This window comes from Phalangium opilio, unplaced genomic scaffold (assembly GCF_054372755.1).
Source record: "Phalangium opilio isolate 3A_F unplaced genomic scaffold, DU_Popi_V2 ptg000113l_1, whole genome shotgun sequence".
Lineage (NCBI taxonomy): Eukaryota > Metazoa > Arthropoda > Arachnida > Opiliones > Phalangiidae > Phalangium > Phalangium opilio.
Window position 1 is genome coordinate 4,041,622 of NW_028324209.1, and position 25,039 is coordinate 4,066,660.

The 25,039-nt window shown below is 36.6% G+C and overlaps 2 protein-coding genes and 1 long non-coding RNA gene across 3 annotated transcripts in view; all 3 read left to right on the forward strand.

Annotated features, from left to right (window-relative positions):
• The window catches only part of LOC149623432 (uncharacterized), a 38,813-nt gene that overhangs the window by 6,848 nt on the left and 6,926 nt on the right, over positions 1–25,039 (forward strand). The window lies entirely within an intron of this gene.
• LOC149623433 (putative methyltransferase DDB_G0268948) lies at positions 16,372–17,614 on the forward strand. The gene is made up of 4 exons (XM_089853286.1): positions 16,372–16,488; positions 16,610–16,782; positions 16,845–17,067; positions 17,603–17,614. The coding sequence occupies exons 1-4, from the start codon at positions 16,372–16,374 to the stop codon at positions 17,612–17,614; spliced, it is 525 nt and encodes a 174-aa protein (XP_089709412.1).
• LOC149623434 (uncharacterized) lies at positions 17,314–18,183 on the forward strand. Its single transcript, XR_016374728.1, has 2 exons — positions 17,314–17,758; positions 17,875–18,183. It is a non-coding gene; the product is annotated as an uncharacterized LOC149623434 (long non-coding RNA).

Genomic DNA, 25,039 nt, shown 5'->3' on the forward strand with positions numbered 1-25,039 from the left:
AAAATTCGTAACTTGGAAAGCAAACATTCAGGGCTATATCTATATCCCTAAGGGTGGAAAATAGGTCCCAATATATTTACAAGCTCATTCGTGGGATTTACCCTGTATGTTTAGGGCTTTTAAAGATGGCGGTGCCTCTGGTCCAATGTTTCCCCGTCTCCTCTCCCTCCCTTAAAACAATAGTCTGATTACAAGTACACTCTGCGGATCGCCGCGCGGAAAAAGCCCCCAGAGAGCAGCGGCAGAAACGAGCCCAATATAATATAACCCCCAAATTCCCTAACTTCGTTAGACCGAGTCAAATACCCGAGGTTTCTCAGAAAAGACGCCTTCGCGACCCGCCCTTCAAATGGGCTAGTACGAAAATTACGTAACTCATCAATACGCTTCGAGATGATGCGCAATTTATGTTATTTTGAAGAGAAAATAAAAACACGTGTTTAAATTGCTTGAATTTTAAGTTTTAAACAGGGTTAGTACAAATATGGAAAACTCTGGGAAATAAGTAGTTGACAAGTTACCACAAAGGTACCACTGTTGCCCCAGGAAATCAATCCACGAATGTGTGCTACCCTTTGTTTAAACGGTGATCACTAACATCTAGGCGAAACCCAATGAAGTTAATTCGACCGTGAACTGTTTCAATTAAGAGTCTTCGTGGTGCAGTTCAATAAAAAACAAAATCCACCGAGGATGAACGTTACCCGTATACCAATTACCTTTTTCATCAGTTTACCTTGTAATCAATAGACTAACTTCAACCTTTAAACCTATACTTCCTTGTTGCAATGACAAAATAAAAACCGTCCATTTCTTTTGCCATGCCCAATACCAAATAACCGCCTTACCCTACGTAGAAACGGAAGAATGTATAGTACCAGGAGTAAATCATAAAGGAGTGTAACACTCGTGCAAATCGATAAGGCTCCTAGAATCGTTTTTTTGGTACCCTTAAGTATTGGTCATACAGTATATTTAGGGAGGTCATGGTGGTAAAGTGAACCACGTGCAAATAAGGCACAGGCTTAGTGTGGGCATCTCTTCATAGACAAAGCTTAGATTAAAATCGCCAAAGACCAGCTATTAGAAATCTGAAATTGCCATTATAGTTGGAGTAGGTGTTGACTCCTTTTCTTATTTACTCCTGACGGTATTGAGCTCTCTAACAAAAACCCAGAGGCTAAATGGTTAAACAAATATCAAAGCCCCACCAGACAATACAAGAAAAAAATACTTCCTTCTTCGATGGTGACCAATTACCCGAGTCGGACATCGACCGGTGACCAGGAATTTGGAAGTAAAGTCCCCTTTAGATGGTTCCCTTTCTCTTGTGTATTCAATTCGACATTCCCTCATGACCCTGGAGGAAATGTTTGCCCTCTGGTTGGTGCACGGAATTGGGTAAACCCAACGAATGCACGGACAATATGGTCAACAATGGGAAAGTATTTTCTGGGAAAAAGTCAGCAAAGAGTTTGTGATATCACTTCTTCATTGTAATATGACTTATACAGGATGTTTCAGATTGGTAGGTTGTGGGTGATTTTGAGTCTAAAATGTTCTATGACATTTTACCTTAGTGTCGACGTTTTCAAGTTAAGATTGTTAAAGTATTTTACGTATGACCCTCTTAAATTCAATTAAGAAACGGAAAGACAATGATTTCTAATTTAATTAAGGGATCATCACTAAAACAATCTAATCATGAATTGTTTGGGATGTCCATTTAGAGCAATTTTCGACTCAAAATCGCTGTTCGTCGGTCCTACCACCCTTTTTGGAACACCCCTGTATAGTTTGAGCATTAATTATATTCCTGAAATAAGTTAAATGTCTCCATTAGATTTTATCGATTTATAGGAAAATAATTTTTAAAAATAAAACAATCGTTATGCTTCACAATTTAAATAAGTACTCTTAAAGCCCTTAAATTTATACAAAGCCTACATTAATTTCCGCTAGCTTTAACTTAATTTTTGAAATTAAGTCGGGGAAAATGGCATAAAATGAACAATTTATTTATTTTTCTTTCATTTAACAGGGTTCGTACACGACCTGGAAAACCTGGAAAAGTCAGGGAAATTGAAAATGGGCCTAAAAGGTCAGGGAAATTGAAAATGGGCCTAAAAAGTCAGGGAAATGTCAGGGAAAAATATATTGGTGGGAAATTGATAGTCTAGATAACAGTATAAGGGTGACCAAAAAAGTGTTGTCTGAGACTTGAGCAGAACCCCAAATTCGCGGAGCTCGCTTCGCTCGCTCTGGTTATTTATGATTTACTTATGGTTAAATTTAAACGAATTAATTGGCTTATCTTTATAACAATGACAACTCGTGCAAAAATGATTCGAGTGAATTTAGATTGGTTTTCATATATTTACGCCTTGTAAGTTATTGCATATGGTCAGGGAAATTTGTGGAATTTAGTCAGGGAAAACCTGGAAAAGTCAGGGAATTTCATTCCAAAATTTTTGTACGAACCCTGTTTAAGTTTCATTAAAACGTTGCGAATTCTTTTAGAGAAATTCCCGATCTCTCCATTAATGAATTAACAAATTTTCTAAAATTAGAAATTTTGTAAGAAGTTTTAACGACGTATGTATCCCTAGGAGCGTGTTTTAGGCGAGCTCTCTCCCTATAAGCTTTCGTTTTGCGCCTAAAGTGACGTAACTTGGCCATTTTAATCTAAAAGCTTTTAAAATCTCTCTGATCAGAATACGAAAGGAAAATTTCCCGCGAGATTTTTAATTTGATTTTTGGAAGATTAGGAAATTTAGGGGTTTGGAAAGTAATAGTCGAACTTTAGCTCGGGCTTTGTAAAATTGGATTTTCGACATTATGGGACCGCTTTAACCTTTTGACTGCCTCTAGCGCCCAGCTGGGAAAGTTCGTTTTTATAAAGTTAACTTTAGATCCTATCTCTTAATGCCCGTGGTTTCCGCAACAGGAAATTCGGAATAGGTGGGATTTATTATAGTCTTGTAGCTGATTTAAATGGATAGTGAAGTTGCAGGCTTTGTGATAAGATCGAGGAGGCATCTAATGCGTGATTAAAATAATATAAGTAAAATTAAACATTTGAGAAGGAAAAAGTTACTGTTTGTCCTAGAAAATTATCAGTGATAATGTTCACAGTTAAATAGGGGGAAATGTTTATAATAATCATGATAAATAGCTATCTTACAATAGCGAATTTGATAACGTTAGGAAGAGTATTCACCAAATGATCACAGAAATCCGTGGAATTTGAAATTGGAAACACATCGTTTAAACTGATGAATTTAGGAGTTTCATTGTCCCTTAAGAGGAGACTTATTCAGGGTTCATACAAACCTGGAAAAATCAGGGAAATAAATAGTTGACAAAAACCTCAGGGAAATTTATAGTTTTTAGGGAAATCAGGGAAATTTATAGTTTTTAGGGAAATCAGGGAAATTTATAGTTTTTAGGGAAATCAGGGAAATTTATAGTTTTTAGGGAAATCAGGGAAATTTATAGTTTTTAGGGAAATCAGGGAAATTTATAGTTTTTAGGGAAATCAGGGAAATTTATAGTTTTTAGGGAAATCAGGGAAATTTGCGTCAAACAGGGGCCGAGTAATTAAGCGAAATGTTCATAAACATGCCCTCCATAGGAATAGCGATACGCTAAACTTTGCAGGCTCATAACTCTGGTTCTACTAGAGATACGGGGATGTCCTTTGAGTATGTTATAGTTCTATTTGCCCCCCCCCACTCCTTCGTTAACATTTGCTCCATAGGATACTGTATATACGGGTAAAACCTGGAAATCTCAGGGAAATTTGTTCCAAAAGTTGTATGAACCCTGTTATTTTGGGTTATGCGGTAATACGTAATCTGTACTTGAAATTTCTGTAATTTGTACGTGGAATTTGAAAATGGAAACACTTTGATTAAGTTGATGATTTTAGGAATTTCATTGTCCCTTGGGAGGAGACTTATTCAGGGTTACGCGGTAATACGTAATCTGTACTTGAAGCTGCCTGCCTTTGTGGCTAGTTTTAAAGGATATATCGTGCGTGTGTTATATTTTGAGGTTAAACGATGGGCGCCAGCAAGGTTGACGCTATCCTGTAAAATTTTAGAACTATTTGAAACGTCGATCGCTACCCTAACCAACGACTACACCGATGATCGTAAATTGGCAGTGCGATAAAACGCGATGGAACGTAAAATTTATACTATCGTTTTTAATTTTACACGTAATTTTAATTACGGTAAAATTTAAGAAACGGCACCAAAACCCCTGTCCCTGTCCCTGTCCCTGTGCCGGACGCGTCCGCGAAACGAACGCTTACGATAAGAGAGGGAAACCGGTCGCGTCCGCGAAACGTACGCTTACGATGAGAGAGAGAGATCGCTAGCGTACGCGGTGGCGATACGAAGCTCCGCGTAGAGAGAGAACTGCCTGCCTGGTATATTAGTGAGAGGGGGAAGAGGGAGAGGGGGCATCCCGCTCGGAGAGAGAGGAAAGAAAGGTAGTTTAAATCTCGCGGGCTTTTTTGAGTGAAGGGAAACAAGATGATAATTTTCGTGCACTACTGCACTTTGTGCGCGTGATACATCAGAGATTATGCTGGATGGTTAGGTTTAGTTTTCGTAAAATAGAGGGGACGCTTTACGGTCATAGTGATTTCTGGTTTAGGGGATCCAGGATTTTGTTTAAATACATTATTTGATTCGTATGGTTTTTAAAAATTATACTTTAGTGGGGTGCACAATTTAGTTTCATTAATATTATTTGAAATGTGACGTTATTAGAAATTAAAGGGATACACGATTGTGTTTCAGAAATGTTTTTAGTTGTACGATTTATTGGAAATCAACTATACGGGGGGTCACGTGAGCCGTGTATTAGTGAGAGGGGGAAGAGGGAGAGGGGGCATCCAGGATTTTGTTTAAATACATTATTTGATTCGTATGGTTTTTAAAAATTATACTTTAGTGGGGTGCACAATTTAGTTTCATTAATATTATTTGAAATGTGACGTTATTAGAAATTAAAGGGATACACGATTGTGTTTCAGAAATGTTTTTAGTTGTACGATTTATTGGAAATCAACTATACGGGGGGTCACGTGAGCCGTGTATTAGTGAGAGGGGGAAGAGGGAGAGGGGGCATCCCGCTCGGAGAGAGAGGAAAGAAAGGTAGTTTAAATCTCGCGGGCTTTTTTGAGTGAAGGGAAACAAGATGATAATTTTCGTGCACTACTGCACTTTGTGCGCGTGATACATCAGAGATTATGCTGGATGGTTAGGTTAGGTTTCGTAAAATAGAGGGGACGCTTTACGGTCATAGTGATTTCTGGTTTAGGGGATCCAGGATTTTGTTTAAATACATTATTTGATTCGTATGGTTTTTAAAAATTATACTTTAGTGGGGTGCACAATTTAGTTTCATTAATATTATTTGAAATGTGACGTTATTAGAAATTAAAGGGATACACGATTGTGTTTCAGAAATGTTTTTAGTTGTCAACTATACGGGGGGTCACGTGAGCCGTGTAAAATTACTATTAAGGCCCAGCCCTTGGGCCATCTTGTTATGGGTGTTTTAAAACCTCGTCAAATGAACCGGTTAAATTTTAGGAACCTTTTGTGTCGTTTTAATCCAATAATGAACTGAAATTTTAAGGCGAAAATCGAGATTATCTTTTTATTAAAGGGGTAATTAAAAGCACCTGCAAATATTTTTCAGTAAGGAGCGATATAAAGATACATCCATACCAAATCAATTAAACATTTTTATGACAAAATTATTCCCCAAATTTGAATATACGCGTTTTTAAAGAAAGTTCAGTTTTTACGAGGAAAAATTAAGTTGACGCATAGGTATCAGTATGAAATAAATACTTAACTGATATATTCTTAGTTTACTGTCTTTATAATTAGGGGGGCGTGATTGTTGTTGTTGTTGAATCTGTCAGCTAAAGGAAATTTGGATTTTGAGACTGTAAAGTTTATTGAGGGCAATGGTCGAACACGGACGGCCCGGACGGGGTTTGACGCTCTTCGATATAAAAGAGATGCCCTAGCTGCGATTATTAAATGACAGTTATTAGCCTTCCTTCTGCTTCTAAACAGTTGAATGGCAGATTGTGAAGCACGTCGCTCATGAAGAAAATTCATTACAAAGTAGCCAATTGCAAAAGGATGACACTCTGTATCCTCTTAATACTTTAGTTATGTAACATGATTCTTCCCAGGCGAGGGAACCCTTTTTGTTTGCAATCCCGCTCATCAAACTTCAGATGGGAATCGCACCATGGGGGAATTCTATAACTGTTTTTGGTAGTAAATCCTCAGAAATAAACCCACAAACCTTGATTGTCTTGACATGGGACAAAAATCCACAAGCGCTCCTTGGGAAATTGTTAGGCGCTAATAGAGTAATAATGAGGGAACTATTTATCGCGTATGTGATTCGGTTTAGTTCCTTGCTCCAAATGTAAAATGATGTTGGGAAGAATCACGTTACAAATACAACTCTTTGTGATACACATCTCTCGAAGAGAAGTATTATATACTTCTGCCAATAGTTATATTTTTGGTGGCCACTGGATTTATAAAGTCTTAATTATAAAGCGCCTTATTTCTATACTCAAATCAATCAAAATTAACTCGTCTAAAGGATTTTCACATCAACCAATTATTAAGTTGACTATAGGAAAACAATCTCTAGCAAATGTCAGAGTCATTTTAAACGCTGTTCATTAAGGTTGTAGGGCTTTGCAATTGTTGTAGTCTCTGTATGGGATGGACAGTCTCTTTGCATACCCGCTCTCTGGCAGTTTTAACTACGTCGATATTGAGAGAGAGAGAGAGAGAGAGAGGTACTAATTATTAGATCAAAGAATGTAAGTTTATCATTCCCGTCTGCTCCTTTGGGGGATTTTCTGTTTAAGCTATCGTGGGGGGGGGCATAGACGTTAGTTACGAACGTTTGCCTATTTTTGACGCGAAGAGCCTCGGTTTATTTGAGATACTGATCATTTATATTTGAAGGTTTGGCGGAAAACGCCCTACTTTATTAGATCTGACTTTTATCGGAGTAGTAGACTGAATTATTTATTGTAGGCATAACAGTGATTTTTACTGGAGTTTCTTAAAGAATAAGTTATGATCGTTTTGCTATCCTTTTTTAAGGGTCTCTTGAGATCCAAAAATTTATAAGTTAATATGAAATGGTTACTTATTAGCATCAGTTGGTGTTAATTTTATCAAAATAGTTATTTGTAACTTTAAGTTTTCTGATACTTTAATTGCACGAAAACTTAATTGCTTGTATCTTCTTTAATATTGTAGACAGAGACATGTTGCCAATTAATATATTCATTATTTTACACGCTCTTTCAATTGAAAAGAAAATATTCTAGCCCAATTGATGAAGTTTAGAATATACATTTTGTTACTAATTTTTTTTGTTTTGAGGGTTTCCGTCCTTCCATCACCTTATGTATAATTTAACCAATTAATTCAAACCCCTTAATTTATCTGAAAAGTAATCATTTTTTTCTGACAAGATAATTACCCCAATTTGCCTTTAAGGGCCATTCTAATTACCATTTCCTTGTCACACCATTATAATTGACGGCTTCCGAAAATATGCCAGTATTTTGATAATAATTAGGCTTAGCTCCCGAGTTTAAAAGAAGCAACGACATCTGAAACATTTTTTTTCCCCAAGTTTACAAAAACGCTAATAAAGTATTAAAATAAATAAATAAAACTGAATCTAAGCCTTTACCCTTAAAGAAAAATGGAATATAAATCACTTTATTTTCCATTTGACCTCTCATTTTTAAAAACACTTTAAAAATACCCGATCTATCACGTAAAAAACAAGAGCGTTTCTATGACGTATTTGACACTTATTTCATATTGGCGATCAGAATCTTTTGGAGGAAGGAGAAGAAAATGATCACCTTTGCTTCCATCTTCTACCTCCTTTTCTTATTTACGATTATGTACCCTACCTTTTTTTACGATGGGTCGTATATTGGTTGCGTCAGATTTTGCTTAAAGCAAGGGTAATGGCACGGAGGTTCATGACCTTTAACTGCGTTTAATCTAAGGTTAAGTTGATACCTTGAGGGGCAATGTTCGTTGAAGAGAGGGAGAGAGAGAAAGAGCCATGATGCTTACCCTCTCTAGTCGTCCAATCTTTTTTGCATCGTGAAAAAATCTTAGATTATATTTAAATATCTTGGGAAAGGTGAGATTTTTGCCTGGAGTTTTCAGTACATTCTTAGGTTGAATTAGCTATATATTTTTGTTGAAATATGAATTTGTAGAATTATATCGTGAATATTCACGGGACTTTAGTACAATTATTATTATATCGTCTTAGAATATATTCAAATGTCTTGGAAAGCGTGGTAATTGAATTAGCTATATTATGTTGAGATATGAATTTGTATAATATTCACAGCGCTACACCCTATGTAACAAATGAAACTGTAGATTTCTGTGTCGTCAGGTTTGACTGTCCAGTGTTTGACCGATGGAAATGGAAGGAACTTTTCTATGAGCTGCGAAACTTAATTATTTTTGAGGTTATTAAATAAACTCTAAATGCTAAGGATTGATAGCGAGCTATTTTGGCGCGGGCCAATAACATTGCGGTGCCTTTTAATTTCCCTTATACCGTTCTTTTTTCTTTTTCTGTATTTCATTAATATTGGGAAGCTTGAAAGGTACGGTCATGGCCGTAGACATCGCACCCGGAAGATGGGGGATTGAATATTCTAAGAATGCTTGGAATTTTTTTGGCCAACCAAACTTAATATTCCGTAGTTGTGTACGGATGGTTTAACCGCGTATTATATGGATGGATTTTTAACCATAAATTGAGCCATCATTGATGTATATTGGAAGTTATATTGGCTTGAACACATCACCCTTACTTGACCCAAAGGGAGTCTACATTTTAAACGGTGATTGCTTTGATATAAAACCATGAATAATACAGATCCTAATTTTTTTAAATTTCACCCGCGCGCCTAGCTTGAATCTGTGAGTTCTGAAATTAAATTTATTCTAATGACAGGGTGTTTTTGACAGGTCCAATCTAAACTCCAAAACGGTGGCAGGGACGGTAAAATGTCATAGCACGTTTTCGACTCAAAATCACCCAAAGAACATCCCCCTCAATTTATGCCAGATTTATAAGTATAGTACTAAGTAGAATTCGACCAACCCTTAATTTTCTTACTCGTGCATATTATCGTGGAATATTTTTGTATCGACTATAGACAAAGCTCTTTCCCAGTTTTCTTGTCGTATAATAAGCCTATATGTAAGCGTTAAAGTTTCAAACTTAATGCTAATACCAAGAAGTGATATCTAGTTTATTAGGGATAAGGTATAAATTTGCCACATTTCCAGCTTTATCTCCAGTCCAAAGGTATAGTATAGGTCCGGAGTTAATCCCCGCCCTTAAATTACAACCAGCATCTCATTGGTTCTAGAAAACTCACGACGCGAATGACGAAAATTACGTTTTTTCCGTCTGAGGAGAGGCGAAATAGCCCGGCCTCCTTTTACGCCCCCCCCCTTGTATTTTGAAAGGGGGACTGGGACTATGGCGCGCGAATACTTAGGCATCTTACCTTCTCCCTAATAAACTAGATATCTCTTCTTGCTAATACTAAATAAGTATCAAAATATTGATTTAAATCGCGACTGCGTCAATTAGCCTAGCTTAAATGCTTAATCGCCTCCAGACGTTCATTAAGGGAACGAATGACGCTTTATTAAATCCCCCAGCATTCTCTCTTCCCATTCTAAATATGTCAAAAATTTCATTTTGTTTTCGTATTTTGGTTTGGATTTACGGGACATTTCAGATGGTTAAATTAAATCCCCAAGGGAGGTCTCTAGTAAATTCCAGATTTCCAGTTTTAAATCCTTTATAAATTATTGAAGTATTTTAAGTGTTAAGCCTTCAATTATTTTATAAAGTCGAATCCCACGCGTTCTAACGTTTCTACAAAATTTGTTATAAATATGATTCTATAATTCCCTCTTCTCCTTGTCTGAAAACTATGTATACCAAATTCAAAATTGATTTTTTTTTTATAGTTGAAGTGAATTTGGAGGTTTTAGGGCATGGGAACACTTCAGTAACTCTTAAGTTCGAGTGTCTTTGGAGCCTGAACCTCTTGAGTCTTCTTGACCCTCTCTTCTTTTATTTCCTACCGCCGCTGCTGGCTTCTCGATTTCTAAGTTTCCGGTTTCAGCCCATTCAACTTTATTAGAATATTTATAATTATTAAAGGTAAAACACAGAGAACAAATACGGTTATATCGAGTTCGTTGTACTGTCTTTGAGACGTACCTTGTAAGTTGTAGCCCACATGGGGTGCACCCATATGGCGTCTTGTTTGTCATATTCAGCTGGCACTTGAATTTATTGTGAGACAAGAAAGCTATTCGAAATTTTCGTTTTGTTCATTGAAAGGTCAGGATTTGGTAGTTATAGTTCGGTTGAAGGATTCAACAATCAAGTTGGGAAAATGCCTGAAAATGTAGTTGAAAAGCATAATTTTAATCAAAGGTACAGTGATAAGTTAAGGCCTTTTCAAACGGTTCAAAGTTTTGACTCATTTGGATGAGTCAACTTGAGTTGAGTAAAGTTGGACGTGTGAACAGAAGTTGGGCAAGTTGACTGAACATTTTGACTCATCTAGTTGACAGGGAGCCCACCGGTCCCATAATTCCTATGAATTCCTATATTTTTGAACCTGTCCTTTATTATCCTATAATTTCATGAAAGGTCCTATAATATCCTATATTTTTGACTTAGTCGAAGTTTTCGTATAGTTTAGCATCAAATTTATCAAAATTTAGCTTTTTTTATCGAGATCACATTTGAATAGACACCGAAATTGTGGAGCTCGCTTAGGATTTTTTAAATATTATCAAGAAGTTATATCTAGTATCTCAGAGAGAAGGTATAAATTCGCCAGATTTCCAGCTTTATCTCCAGTCCAAACGTAGCCTGTCCGGAGTTAATCCCCGTCTCTAAATTACAACCAGCATCTCATTGGATCTTGAAAACTCACGTCAGCGCGACGACGCGAGTGACAAAAATTACAGTCATATTTTCCGACTGAGGAGAGGCCAATTAGCCCGGCGCCTCCTTTCACGTCCCCCCTTGTATTTTGAAAGGGGGACTGGGACTATGGCGCGCGAATACAAAGGCATCTTATACTTTCTCTCTGAGATACTGATATAACTTCTTGATATTATATTATGTTATATTTTAATTAAGTTCTTCTGAGTTTTCAAAGTAAAATCCAATTTGTTATTTTTTATTTTTTGGGATTTTTCTACATAGTTTAAGCCCAAAATTGTATTATATTAGAGCATTTTTAGTCCTATATTTTCCTATAAAATCACATTTTTTCTCCTATAAAATCCTATAATTCCGGAAAAAATTCCTATTTTTCCTATATAAGGAATTTAAATTTAAGAGTGGGCTCCCTGAGTTGAGTCAAAAGTTGCATCGTCTGAAAAGACCTTTACTTAACCATAAATGGTATATTAAACCAGTATATATTTGAATTTTAGCCTTGACACGTCACACCTTAAAATTAAGCCATAATTTAAAGTTTTTAATGAAATTTTCAATACCAGAATTTTGCTAACTGCAGTTTTATGGGTTTTAAACTTTAGTTTTCTCGAAGATCCTTTCTTTTTTTAATTTTACACGTAATTTTAATTACGGTAAAATTTAAGAAACGGCACCAAAACCCCTGTCCCTGTCCCTGTCATTGTGCCGGACGCGTCCGCGAAACGAACGCTTACGATAAGAGAGGGAAACCGGTCGCGTCCGCGAAACGTACGCTTACGATGAGAGAGAGAGATCGCTAGCGTACGCGGTGGCGATACGAAGCTCCGCGTAGAGAGAGAACTGCCTGCCTGGTATATTAGTGAGAGGGGGAAGAGGGAGAGGGGGCATCCCGCTCGGAGAGAGAGGAAAGAAAGGTAGTTTAAATCTCGCGGGCTTTTTTGAGTGAAGGGAAACAAGATGATAATTTTCGTGCACTACTGCACTTTGTGCGCGTGATACATCAGAGATTATGCTGGATGGTTAGGTTAGGTTTCGTAAAATAGAGGGGACGCTTTACGGTCATAGTGATTTCTGGTTTAGGGGATCCAGGATTTTGTTTAAATACATTATTTGATTCGTATGGTTTTTAAAAATTATACTTTAGTGGGGTGCACAATTTAGTTTCATTAATATTATTTGAAATGTGACGTTATTAGAAATTAAAGGGATACACGATTGTGTTTCAGAAATGTTTTTAGTTGTACGATTTATTGGAAATCAACTATACGGGGGGTCACGTGAGCCGTGTATTAGTGAGAGGGGGAAGAGGGAGAGGGGGCATCCCGCTCGGAGAGAGAGGAAAGAAAGGTAGTTTAAATCTCGCGGGCTTTTTTGAGTGAAGGGAAACAAGATGATAATTTTCGTGCACTACTGCACTTTGGCCGCGTGATACATCAGAGATTATGCTGGATGGTTAGGTTAGGTTTCGTAAAATAGAGGGGACGCTTTACGGTCATAGTGATTTCTGGTTTAGGGGATCCAGGATTTTGTTTAAATACATTATTTGATTCGTATGGTTTTTAAAAATTATACTTTAGTGGGGTGCACAATTTAGTTTCATTAATATTATTTGAAATGTGACGTTATTAGAAATTAAAGGGATACACGATTGTGTTTCAGAAATGTTTTTAGTTGTCAACTATACGGGGGGTCACGTGAGCCGTGTAAAATTACTATTAAGGCCCAGCCCTTGGGCCATCTTGTTCTGTAAAATATTACGCTTTGCCAACTTTCCTGTACGTTTCTAAATGACTGGGGCGTATTCTCAACTCGGTATTACAATTATTAAAAGCCAGGCTTGCAATGGTTACCCCAAAAATGAAATTCAATTTTTCAAAGCCTCGGACAATTTACTTTTCAGGGTTCATACAAACCTGGAAAACAGGAAAAACCTGGAAAAATCAGGGAAATGAATAGTTGACAAAAACCTCAGGGCAAATTCAGGGAAATTTCTAAATTTTTGTAAAATTCAGGGAAATAGGGAAATTTGCGTCAAACAAGGGCTGAGTAATTAAGCAAAATGTTCATAAACATACCTTCCATAGGATTAACATTAAACTATACTTTGGAGGCTCATAACTCTGGTGTTATTAGAGGTACGGGGATGTCCTTTGATTATGAAATAGTCATATTTGCCCCCCTTCCTCTCTCGTTAACATTTGCTCCATAGGATTCTCCATAAACGGGAAAAACCTGGAAAATCCAGGAAAGTATATGGAGAAAAACCTGGAAATCTCAGGGAAAAATGTTTTCCAAAAGTTTTATGAACCCTGCTTTTACGTATTTTTAGTTTTGAATATATTTCTTGAAGGCGTTAGGATTACCTTCTTTTTAATCAGAAGTGTATAATGCACCTCATTCGAATGAAGTGTATATGTTAAAATAGCTTGTTTAAACAATTAGAGGGTGTACGAGATTTAAGCATGTGTTTTTACACTTCTAATGTAATACTCTTCTATTTTAAATTCATACTTTTGGAGTAGTAGTACAAGACGTCTTATTTCCCGCCCAATTTTCCCGCCATTTATCTTTTTGCTTCCTGCCTTTTTCATTTGCGATACCACTGACCTTACAAACTATATAGGGGTAGGAAAACTGTGTGCACACTTGATCAAAGTGAAAATAGGTTTATAGTACATCAAGGTCATTCGAGGAAATGAGGTGTTTTCCCCCCCTAAGCTCACTGTCTGCTTCGCAAAATATTACGAAGCCTTTTCTCGTCCCCTTTATAATGAGTGGTCCATGCATTTAATATATTTCTTATGAGAGATGCAAATTTACATATCTGTTCACGTTGATACATTTAATAGCGTGTTATGCAGGAAGAAGACGTTATTGAAAGCATCTGTCTTAGATTCTCCCCTAATATCTCTCTATTAATCGAACCTTCCTGTACATAACTATATAAATATATTTTTGGAAGGAATTTGAAATGACGTAACGTCGCGCGGTAAAAATTTTGGAACTTCAGCTAAAATTCTGCTTTAAAATAGTTTTCGAAAGCCGTAAATAACGATGATGGGGAGGGGTGTTGAACGTCAAATTTCAACTTCAATTGACAAGGACTATTTTTATCTTAACGGTTTTAAGTATATACTGACCATTCCGCCGTAGTATCCTACCCGCTGACTTTTTCAAGGTGTCATTGAGTACAGTATACAAGATGGCTTAGCTAAAAATATTAGCTAGAAAACGAAAGAAGCCACTGATGTGCAGTTTCAAAAACAAATTTTTTTCACTGGTGAACTTTCTTAGGCTTCACTTTCTGGAAGTTTGGGGTAAAATAATAAAATTAAGCTAAAATATTCCTGTATTTTTCAGCTTCAAATAAGGTAGGGCACTTGAAGTTTTAAATCCCCGGTGAATTCCTAACCTTTAAACGTTTCTTTTAATAGCCCACATATAGGCCTAGTCAAGGTGAAAGGAGCGAATAATTCACGAGGCAATAACTTGAGTGTGAAAAAAAACCCCCGCTAAAACTGAGGGAAACTTTAAAGGTTTTTCGGGGCGTTATAATGTCAATGGCAGCTGTAAACCATAACTTAAGCGTTTTTCAATATGCACTAAGTACCACCAACGTCAGCGAAAAATAAATTTAGGTCTAGAGCTTCTCACCTTAAACCATTTCAGTAAACCACTTCTCAGAAATGAGGTTGTTTTTGGGGAAACTTTTGATTTTTAAGAATTTTCCGGTCGTTCTAAGTTTGAGTTTTAAACTTTCAATTTCAAACGAAATACTTATAATAGAACTTTCTTATTGGTTTTCTTTTGAGAAGTAGGTTTTTCTATGGTCACCCCTGCATCCTGTATGTGGTTCCAAAGACATTAGTGATGGCTTGAAATAAATGAACTTTGGAGGAATGGTATCTTTGAAGCCCCATCTAACTTCTTTGTGCGCCACATACCGTCCTATCATTGTTTTGCGTTAACACTATCTCAAGTAGACGATAACAAGCCCCCTTTTTGAAATCAGTCTATTAGGTATAGGTTTCAGTGTAAACCAAACCTGTTACGACAAGTGACGTGCCCCTCGAATTTTGACTCACTTCACGTACAAGTTTCGGTATCATAAAATACATAAAGAATTCTCCGTACCGGTAATACTTTCGTTCTGTTTCCTTTTTGCTGTATCAATACGCTTTTAAAGTTGCGTGTAAAAGTTGTGGTGTAGTTCATTCCAATAGACTTTACTGGTGGTTGCGGTATAAGTTTTTGAAAGACTATTCCTCAATACAAATTGAATGGGAGACCATTGAAATACGGTGAAGAATTTCAAGTATTCTCGGCACGCGTTGGACCTCGTTAACCTCGCGCGCGGGATATGATTTCCACCGCACGAGAGACGCTCTCCTTTTGAGAGTCATTCTCCTTACATCCACGTCTTTCAGCGATTCCAGCCGGAAGATGTTCTAGTTTTAAAACCTTCTACATTGTTTTGAGTTCGTTAGACTAAGGGCTTGCTTTGAAACTTACGCATACTCGGACTGAAATGTATTTTCCGCACTTTTCTCTGTTTTTGAGAACCCATATCGAAAAATATCTAAGAAAATTCCGCGCCCATTGAGTTCTTGGCTTCGCAATTTCAGGCTCACTTTGAGAGAAAATCCGAATTCCCCTCGCTTGAATAGGGGATTTCTTTGGGTTTTATATGATGATGCATTGTGGAAATTTGGGGGGTTTAGTTAAGTTTTTATACTTTTGTAGCAAAGACAAATAAGAAATAATAGGAAGTGGAGTGGTCAGACTCTTGTAAGCCGGTTCAACAGTTCCGTGCAACGGAGGTTCGATTTTTTTGTTGAACACAACAGAGAGAAAACGGATTTGTTGAACACAGTCTTGGATAGGGTTGAGTTTCCTTGTGACTTTAAATTTGCATATATTTGGCCAAATCGTCGAATTCAGGGCATTTAAGCGAAGCTTATACTTGTTAAACAGGTGTATATTTTGAAGTTTGTTATCAAAACCTTCTACACTCGTCGGTTTATCGGCTGGTTTTCGCCTATAACACCTGCGCGGCCGCGATATTCACTACTTCGCACGCGTACCTTGAATTAGCAAGGGGTGTAACGCTAATCGAATTTCGTTTCATTATCCGCTTTTTTCGTTGATTGAATACTACACTATTGAAATCCTCAATTTAATTCACGAGTATCCGATCCCTCAACGTAACCTTGTTCAGCGCCATGTCTGTGGCTGAAAATAACGCATTGCACAGACAACTGTTAGGTTTCTATCATGTCGGCAATAGCTGAACTTTTCTCCGATAAACAACAATCCGAAGCTTATAATAAATTCATCACGACTTTACCCGAAGAAGTGGTTCTCGAAGCTATAGATTTCCTAAAAGAAAAAGTGAATATCAGTTCTATGATTTCATTCAGGTTTTCGATTCATAATTGTAAAATTTGAATTGTTTTTTATATTTAGTGCGAGGCGCCATTATCATTGGGTAAATAGGTTTAAATTGTTTAAGTTTTGCAGTAAAAAGTGTATTTTTAAAATAGCTCTGGATGTTGGATGCGGAACTGGGAATAGTACTAGATTGTTAGCACCGCATTTTGAAAATATTTTGGGAATCGACGTTAGCGATTCTCAACTGGATCAAGCCAGAAATCACGAATTAAATCCGCCGAATGCTAAATTCCTGTAATATTTTACGTCTTTGAATTTTTCTGCACCGTTATTGATTCGATTGAAATTCGAAATAGAAAATGTCCGGCTGAAAAGTTTCCGTTAGAGGATAATAGCGTTCAATTGGTCAGCGTTTGCCAGGCCTTGCATTGGTTTGATTTAGAACCATTCTTGGTAGAAGCTAAAAGAGTTTTGGTACCCAATGGGGTTCTCTTGGTTTGGAAGCAGTCCGTGCTTTTTTCTAATGTTTACTTCAACGACCCTCAAAAAATTGACGACTTTAAATTGATGGTTAAAAAGGTTAAAGTTTTTCCATGGATAGATATAATTTTAGAAGTAGGAATGGAGAACGGTTAGTATTTACTTCAGTCCGACTCATAGCCCAGTGTAGAACCCTTCCCTCCAACAAGTAACGAAAAGTTTAAATTATCTTATTGGCTCACTTAAACTACGTTTCATGACGTTGCTGAGGGGGGCGGTGAAAAATACGTAATCTTTTTTTACCTCTGTCGCTATGACCCACCTCTTCTTTCATACCCCCGTTCCCGGGGAAGGGGGTCCGGGACTTTGACGTGCGCCCAGATTACTCTGTTCTCCATTCCTACTTCTAAAATTAAATCTATCCCTGGTTTTTCTCAATAGTTAATAATGTATGGTGCTCCTACAATTGCATTTACATTTATATAGTATTGGGCGGAACCCATGAAGCTTTATCGCGATATAGAAATGTGGCCGAGAATTATTAAATTCTATCAAACTCTTGATTTGAGTACATCATTTGATCATGTCGTAAAGTGAGTTTAATTGCGAAACTCTTGAAAAATCTAATTAATAGGTAACTATATGAATTTGTTAGGAGAACGCACGCGTACGAACTGAAGATGCCGCTAAGAAATTATATTGGGTCATACGGTATGTGGCCCTCAATTGTCAAAATGCGGAATGAAAATCCGCAATTGGCTGCGAAAACGATTAAAGATCTGAGCGATAGGTTAATATTTTTTATCCTCCTTTTAATATCGTTTTATCAAGGACTCATTAGCGTGTGTTACGTTAATTAGTTCTTTTTGGCACTTTTTCGTATTAACGAATATTGTAAATTTATAGAGCTGAGGAAATTGTAGGATCAATGGATACTGATATTGTTTTGCGAATGAAAGGAGATCTAACATTGTGTAGACGATAGTCATTTTTCTCGCACTTGTATTTGGTTTGTTTTCTGGGGGTTTTCTTTGGAACTACTCGAAACCGATTTTAGAAAATTTCTTAACCTTCCTGTTGGATTCTTATCGAATTTATTAAAAAAATAAAAATTCGTAGCTCAGGCCAGCTACTACCAATAATCTTGGCGTCGTCTTTTACTTGAGGTTTTGGACGGCACTCTCTTCTGAATGCTAAAAGATTTTTGCGGTGCCTACATCCAATATCCCGTTCAACGACGGAATCCATTCACGCTGTATTTTTGTGTATGTATAGTCTAGCCACGAATTGACAGCTATAAATTGGTCTACTGACTAGCCTAATATTTTACCAGTAGCTGTAGGCTAAGTTTAGCAAGGTCTTCTGGGAAATATCGCGATAGTAATAACGCTCTGCGTGGAATGGATGGGTTCAATAACGCAACGTTAAACCGAAATTATCAAATTTTTTCTTAAACTTTAATTGCTGTGAGATGGCTTTAATCCGCTACCCTTTTGGAAGATGGCTAGTAGTAATTAGGTGCTTATACAGGCTGTTTCTGATGAGTATGGAATAAATTAAGGGGACTGTTCTTTGGGTGATTTTGAGTCGAAAATGTTTTCGAGTTATGACTTTACTGTTTTAGGGATGACCCCTTAATTACATTAGCATTGCCTTTCAGTTTCTTAATTAAATTTAAGGGGACATTCGTAAAGTACTCCAATCTTAACTAGAAAACAGTGGTCCCGACGTCAAATGTCATAGAAGTTACATTTTCGACCCAAAATCGCCCAAATTCATTTATTGCAGACTTATCAGAAACACCATGTATAGATTTAACATGCAGGAAACTCGGCGAAACGTTTTTACAAAAATGATAACATTATGTTCCCCATAATTAAATTAGAATATATATTTATTAACTTTAAATTATAAATCCTGATTAACAATATTCTCAAGATCTGACTTCAAATCAATAACTAAATCTGATTTAACTATATGCTACACTAATATACATTTTACATCCCGTATACTCAGTTAAGCCACGTTGAAAATTAACACCGTCTTATGGTAGACCTAAACTAACAGTAATATAACTAAGATGATACACCTACTCAAACTCGCTCATTTATTAAACCTTATTCTCGCCCCCCTTCGGTGTATTTAACATTCAAAGTCACGTCCTTGAATGTCTCCCTTTTCCAGCTGATATCTCTGAAGTCTCGGTGTATAGTTTCACAGATTCTATACGCTCCAAAACACGATTAGTCCCACTACTCACGACCCGACACTTTCGCTATGTTGCAATTTGTAGTCAGGCCCCTCTAACTCTGTCTTAACTATGAAATCAGTAAGCCCTCTAAAACCCCTTTTCCGTCCTAAATACCTTCCATTCCTCCCTTGTAGCAATGACATATAGAAATAGCGGAGAGTGAAGTACTAGGCCTCTGTGACAACGAAGAAATAGTCACAACTATTGGGAAATAACAATCGGGCAGGTTTTGTTTCTCGAGACATTCGCCGCTTTCGTTGAAGGTTTGATGACACCAAAATACTTCTTTTCGAGAGAAGCGTATCCCCATAAAGACGGGTAATTTTTGGAGGTTATATTCCCTTTACGCGCTTCAATATCGATTGTGCTGGTGGTATAGCAAAATTCACGAAGCTTCTACCGGTTTAATTTGGCCTACTGTTGGATGTTGTCGATTTTGGCTCCTTATTAAGCTGACCTAATCTCTTTCCCGAATGCTTTAGGCTTTAGAGGATCCAATAGGTCCTTCACTGTACTTTCTGGTCTATATAGCGTAGCACCACGACATTGTTAATCGAAGACGCTTAATAAATTAGAAGCAAGCCTCTTATACCTTATCTCTAAAGGAAAGGTGAAACGACGCAAAAGCAATAAGGGGGTAGGCAACCCTCGGTATCGAGATATAGAAAGCCGTCTCTGCGCACTGTTTGGACCCAAAACGTCTAGAGCGCAGGCGCCGAAAAAGCGAGATGAAATGCAAAATTTTACCCCTTGTCTTTCTCTCTTAGTTACATCGAACAGGCTTATACCCTTGGCAAAGCTAAATGATTAAGAGTGATCGGAGTATAGATGTAATCCGAATACTATTAGCCCCTCGAGTTATAATCAATCAGAATGCTAAATTCAGTGAAATCGATTGAAATTTGCTTCAGTTTTGGAGCTATGAAGATTTGTTTACTTTTTTTAGTCACCATTTGGAAAAATGGACGCTGGTATAAACAATCGATTTGGTTCTAATTTAAAATCAGGAAGAATATTTGTACGCCTACAAACAAGGTACTGTTTGTTCTCCCTTGAAAATACCCCCGTTAGAATGATGAACCCCTCGGGGAGAGGATAGAATCTGGGAAAACACTTTCATTAAGAATGGGTATAGCTAGAGGGGGGGGGGGTGGCGAAGTTTACTTTGCTCTCGATGTTTTAGGCCTAACGCTTTCTCAATCCTCTTTGATGAATTAATCGGTTACTGGGGTGGGAGAAGGGATATCCCTAGACTTTGGTAACTTTGACCTACAACAAGAATACCAAGAATTATTATGTTTATAACCCCTTGGGATAACAAGGAGATGCCGAAAGTGTTGGGTATAAATTCTGATGGTTTGGTTCATTAGCGACTTTTCGGTGTCTATTGGGCTTTTACATCTTTTGTAATGTTTTTCTTTTTTCTAATGATGATATACGTACTTTAAAGAATATACAGCTCCGTTCCCGCAAAGCATTAAAAGCATAAATTAATAAAGAAAATATATATTGATTTATATTTGGGTATTGTCAAGAGTAAATGATAGTTTCCATTTGAGGAACTTTTGTGAGTTGAATTTATGCGTGGAAAAATATAACCAGGGTTCATACAAACCTAGAAAAATCAGGGAAATAAATTGTTGACAAAAACCTCAGGGAAAATCAGAATTTTTAGTAAAATTCAGGGAAAATCAGAATTTTTAGTAAAATTCAGGGAAAATCAGAATTTTTAGTAAAATTCAGGGAAAATCAGAATTTTTAGTAAAATTCAGGGAAAATCAGAATTTTTAGTAAAATTCAGGGAAAATCAGAATTTTTAGTAAAATTCAGGGAAAATCAGAATTTTTAGTAAAATTCAGGGAAAATCAGAATTTTTAGTAAAATTCAGGGAAAATCAGAATTTTTAGTAAAATTCAGGGAAAATCAGAATTTTTAGTAAAATTCAGGGAAAATCAGAATTTTTAGTAAAATTCAGGGAAAATCAGAATTTTTAGTAAAATTCAGGGAAAATCAGAATTTTTAGTAAAATTCAGGGAAAATCAGAATTTTTAGTAAAATTCAGGGAAAATCAGAATTTTTAGTAAAATTCAGGGAAAATCAGAATTTTTAGTAAAATTCAGGGAAAATCAGAATTTTTAGTAAAATTCAGGGAAAATCAGAATTTTTAGTAAAATTCAGGGAAAATCAGAATTTTTAGTAAAATTCAGGGAAAATCAGAATTTTTAGTAAAATTCAGGGAAAATCAGAATTTTTAGTAAAATTCAGGGAAAATCAGAATTTTTAGTAAAATTCAGGGAAAATCAGAATTTTTAGTAAAATTCAGGGAAAATCAGAATTTTTAGTAAAATTCAGGGAAAATCAGAATTTTTAGTAAAATTCAGGGAAAATCAGAATTTTTAGTAAAATTCAGGGAAAATCAGAATTTTTAGTAAAATTCAGGGAAAATCAGAATTTTTAGTAAAATTCAGGGAAAATCAGAATTTTTAGTAAAATTCAGGGAAAATCAGAATTTTTAGTAAAATTCAGGGAAAATCAGAATTTTTAGTAAAATTCAGGGAAAATCAGAATTTTTAGTAAAATTCAGGGAAAATCAGAATTTTTAGTAAAATTCAGGGAAATCAGGGACATTTGCGTCAAACAGGGGCCTATTAATTAAGCAAAATGTTGATAAACATACCCTCCATAGGATTAACATTACACTAAATTTTGGAGGCTCATAACTCTGGTTCTACTATAGATACGGGGATGTCCTTTGAGTATGAAATGGTCCTATTTGCCCCCCATCCAACCATACTAAAAACTTGGGGTTAAGACAAACAGGGGCCGATTAATTAAGCAAAATGTTCATAAACATACCCTCCATAGGATTAACATTTCACTAAATTTTGGAGGCTCACAACTCTGGTTCGCTCTGGTTCTTCTAGAGATAAGGTGATGTTCTTCGAGTATGTTACAGTCCTATTTGCCCCCCACCTCTTCCTTCGTTAACATTTGCTCCATACGATAGTCCATATATGGGAAAAACCTGGAAAACTCAGGGAATTTTTTTTTTCCAACCGCCGGAACCACTGAACTATGAAAAATGGTTACAAAATTTACGTAATTCGTAAATCCACTGAAAGAAGTGGATAAACACGCATTTAAGAAATGGATTAAACTATAGTCCTGACATCCATTTGACGTTAGCTGTTGACAGCTGAGATATGTTTTCTTGTAGGAAGACGTATGTAGGTTTTATTTTGAAATAATTAGCCAAGGGACCAGAAAAGTCATTATTATACATAGAAGTCCCAAATCTTATCTGATTTATATATCAAATTCGAGAAGGAAAATTGTCAAATGTTTGTGTTGTATTTTTCGACACCCTGAAAACCTCAACCAAATCTCCATATGAATATATTCGCTCTTGCAAATATTGCCTATCACAACTTATCCCCTTATCATAGAGACCAGTCACCTTATTTTGATTTCCAAAGATGGAACGTCCTTACGCAACTATCTTGACGTTTTGACCCATGAAGCGGCAACTCTTCCTTACCCTTTAACCTTAGTGACCGCGGACACGTGTTGATGGTATACATTTTAATCGAGATGGACCTCCAGAAGTCATTGCGAATGTGAATGTATATATTCGTATGTATATTTTCTATTTCCTGTTCGCGTAACCCATAAGATATGTCCACGTCGATAAATTCGTCAAAACACGACCCTCTCTCAAAAGATAACGGAATTGGTGAGGGATGGAAGGGCGAGTATACCCCCTTTGCCACTCGTAATTGGATTTGGTATGTATGTTCTTCTGGAAGTAGTCAGCGTGTGTGAGATAGGGGTAGGAAAGATTATGGATTAAAAGTGAATGACTTGAAGTAGATCAAGATATCTCGCTATTTGGTTGTTTGCGTTTCTTCGGAAGAGCTAATGCAACAAAGTCTCCTGGAAAACCTTTAGTTATTTGAATAATGTCCAGGAGTTTCAAGGGAAATTTATCGCAAAGATCAAGGAAAAGATATATGGGGAACTTCTCTTCGAGAGAAGTGTACCATGAAGCGGGGTAACTGTAACGTGATTATGGATGTCTAGGGTAGAAGTGTCCGACAGTTCTATAGAATTAATAGAATTAGTCAAATTATTTCACAGTGACATTGTAAGGAAATTTATAGTTTTTCGTCAACGAATGGGTTTTTGGTTCAGTGCATTTATATATGGATTTGATATTTGTGTTAGAGCTAGGGCATTGCATCGACGCATCAAACCGCACCACCACCACGATGCAGAAGCCGTAGACAGTTGGAAAAGGGTCTTTCTTATCTCGGGGCTATCTTCGAATGAGAGTCATACGTCAGGCCATTCGTATATAAGCTATACTAAACTAAATAAACAAGCTAACATAATAGATTTCTGGGAGAGAGAGAGAGTGAATGCCATACATAGACAGAGAAATGATCCGATGGAAAAGTCACCTACTGATCGTCACGTACTATACGTAACGGAACTATTGTTGGTGTTGATGACGTTTTGAGGGCTTTTTTATACTAAGGTATATCTTCATTCATAAAGATATTATTGAGATTGTGAAAGGGGAATTTGATACTGTGTACTTCTCTTATCAGTAGAAAGTAACGCGTTTAGGGACATGAAAACCCCGATCTTTAGTGTCTGTCGTGTTATAAACAAAAAATACCCTTGGATACTGAGACAAGGAGCTATACCTACTTTTCTGGTATTTCAAGGTCATTCGAAATTATTTACAAAAGCACTGTTTAAAGGTAAGCGTTTGGGAGGAAGTAAATGATGCGTGCATCGCGGAATATTGTTACTTTGCGCGTCCGCTTTAGATTTAAAAGGACCGTGATTTCGCAATTATATAGTATGACACCTACCTGACAGGGCGTTATGATATTTGTAGCTTCGAATAATTATTTTTATCCAATTTAATTTTGAAATGAAGCCGACAGAGCAAAGAGAGATTCCCCAAGTGAACCAATTTTAATTAAAAAAAAAATTCTGTAGGAAGTTCACTATTTTCTTTGAATTTAGTTTCCGACTGGTTTATTATCTTTAAGTTTAAGCCGTACGTCATGCAGAAAACGAATTAAATTCCCTTTTTATTTGGTTAGTTTTTCGCGCTTCCTCTTTCTTGTTCTTTTCTTTACCTATGGGACTGGGAATCTTCACCAAAAAATGGTGATGTTGATGACTTTAACTAAGCCTTGGTTGCTATTTACCCAGAGACCATTGCGCGTATTTGCACTTCTTTTCAGAAGGCGCGGACCTAACACTATGTAAGCGAACCTTTCTTTTATTTTCTTTCCTTACGAGGTTCATTTATTTTGGTGTGCCTTGTAATTGGAATGCAGTTATTTGCGCAACCCTCTCCTTCTATAGGCTTAGTCTAATTATTATTTAGGTTTAGTAATTTCAAATGACCTTTTTGTAGGCTTCCATTAAGAGTCATTCTTGATCTTGATCTTGAAATGTAAGATATTGGGTTCCAATAGATCGGACGAATTGGTTTGGCAAATTTCAGGAAAAACTATAGTTCACACTGATGGGTTTTTGCCGTTTCCACAGTGTTGCCAGGTCGTAGGTGATTCAAGCCATTCCAGAGAGAAAGGGTAGCAGTTCAGTTTGACTCGGTACTTGACTAACTGAGGGCCTGACAACACTGGACTGAAGTTTTATCTGCGAGACGAGGGGGAGGAATTTTCTCTACCCCTTTTATTGAAAATTACCTTACCTATATGAACTGTTAATGAAATGCAAATATTTTAAACAAATTTACAACAGTTTTTATTCATAATTTTTAATACATGTTCTTCC

Coding starts and splice junctions, on each gene's coding strand:
- LOC149623433 (XM_089853286.1), top strand. CDS start 16,372: ATGTCGGCAATAGCTGAACTTTTCTCCGATAAACAACAATCCGAAGCT. Junction 16,489..16,609: donor TAGATTTCCTAAAAGAAAAA/GTGAATATCAGT, acceptor AAATTGTTTAAG/TTTTGCAGTAAAAAGTGTAT. Junction 16,783..16,844: donor CCGCCGAATGCTAAATTCCT/GTAATATTTTAC, acceptor AATTCGAAATAG/AAAATGTCCGGCTGAAAAGT.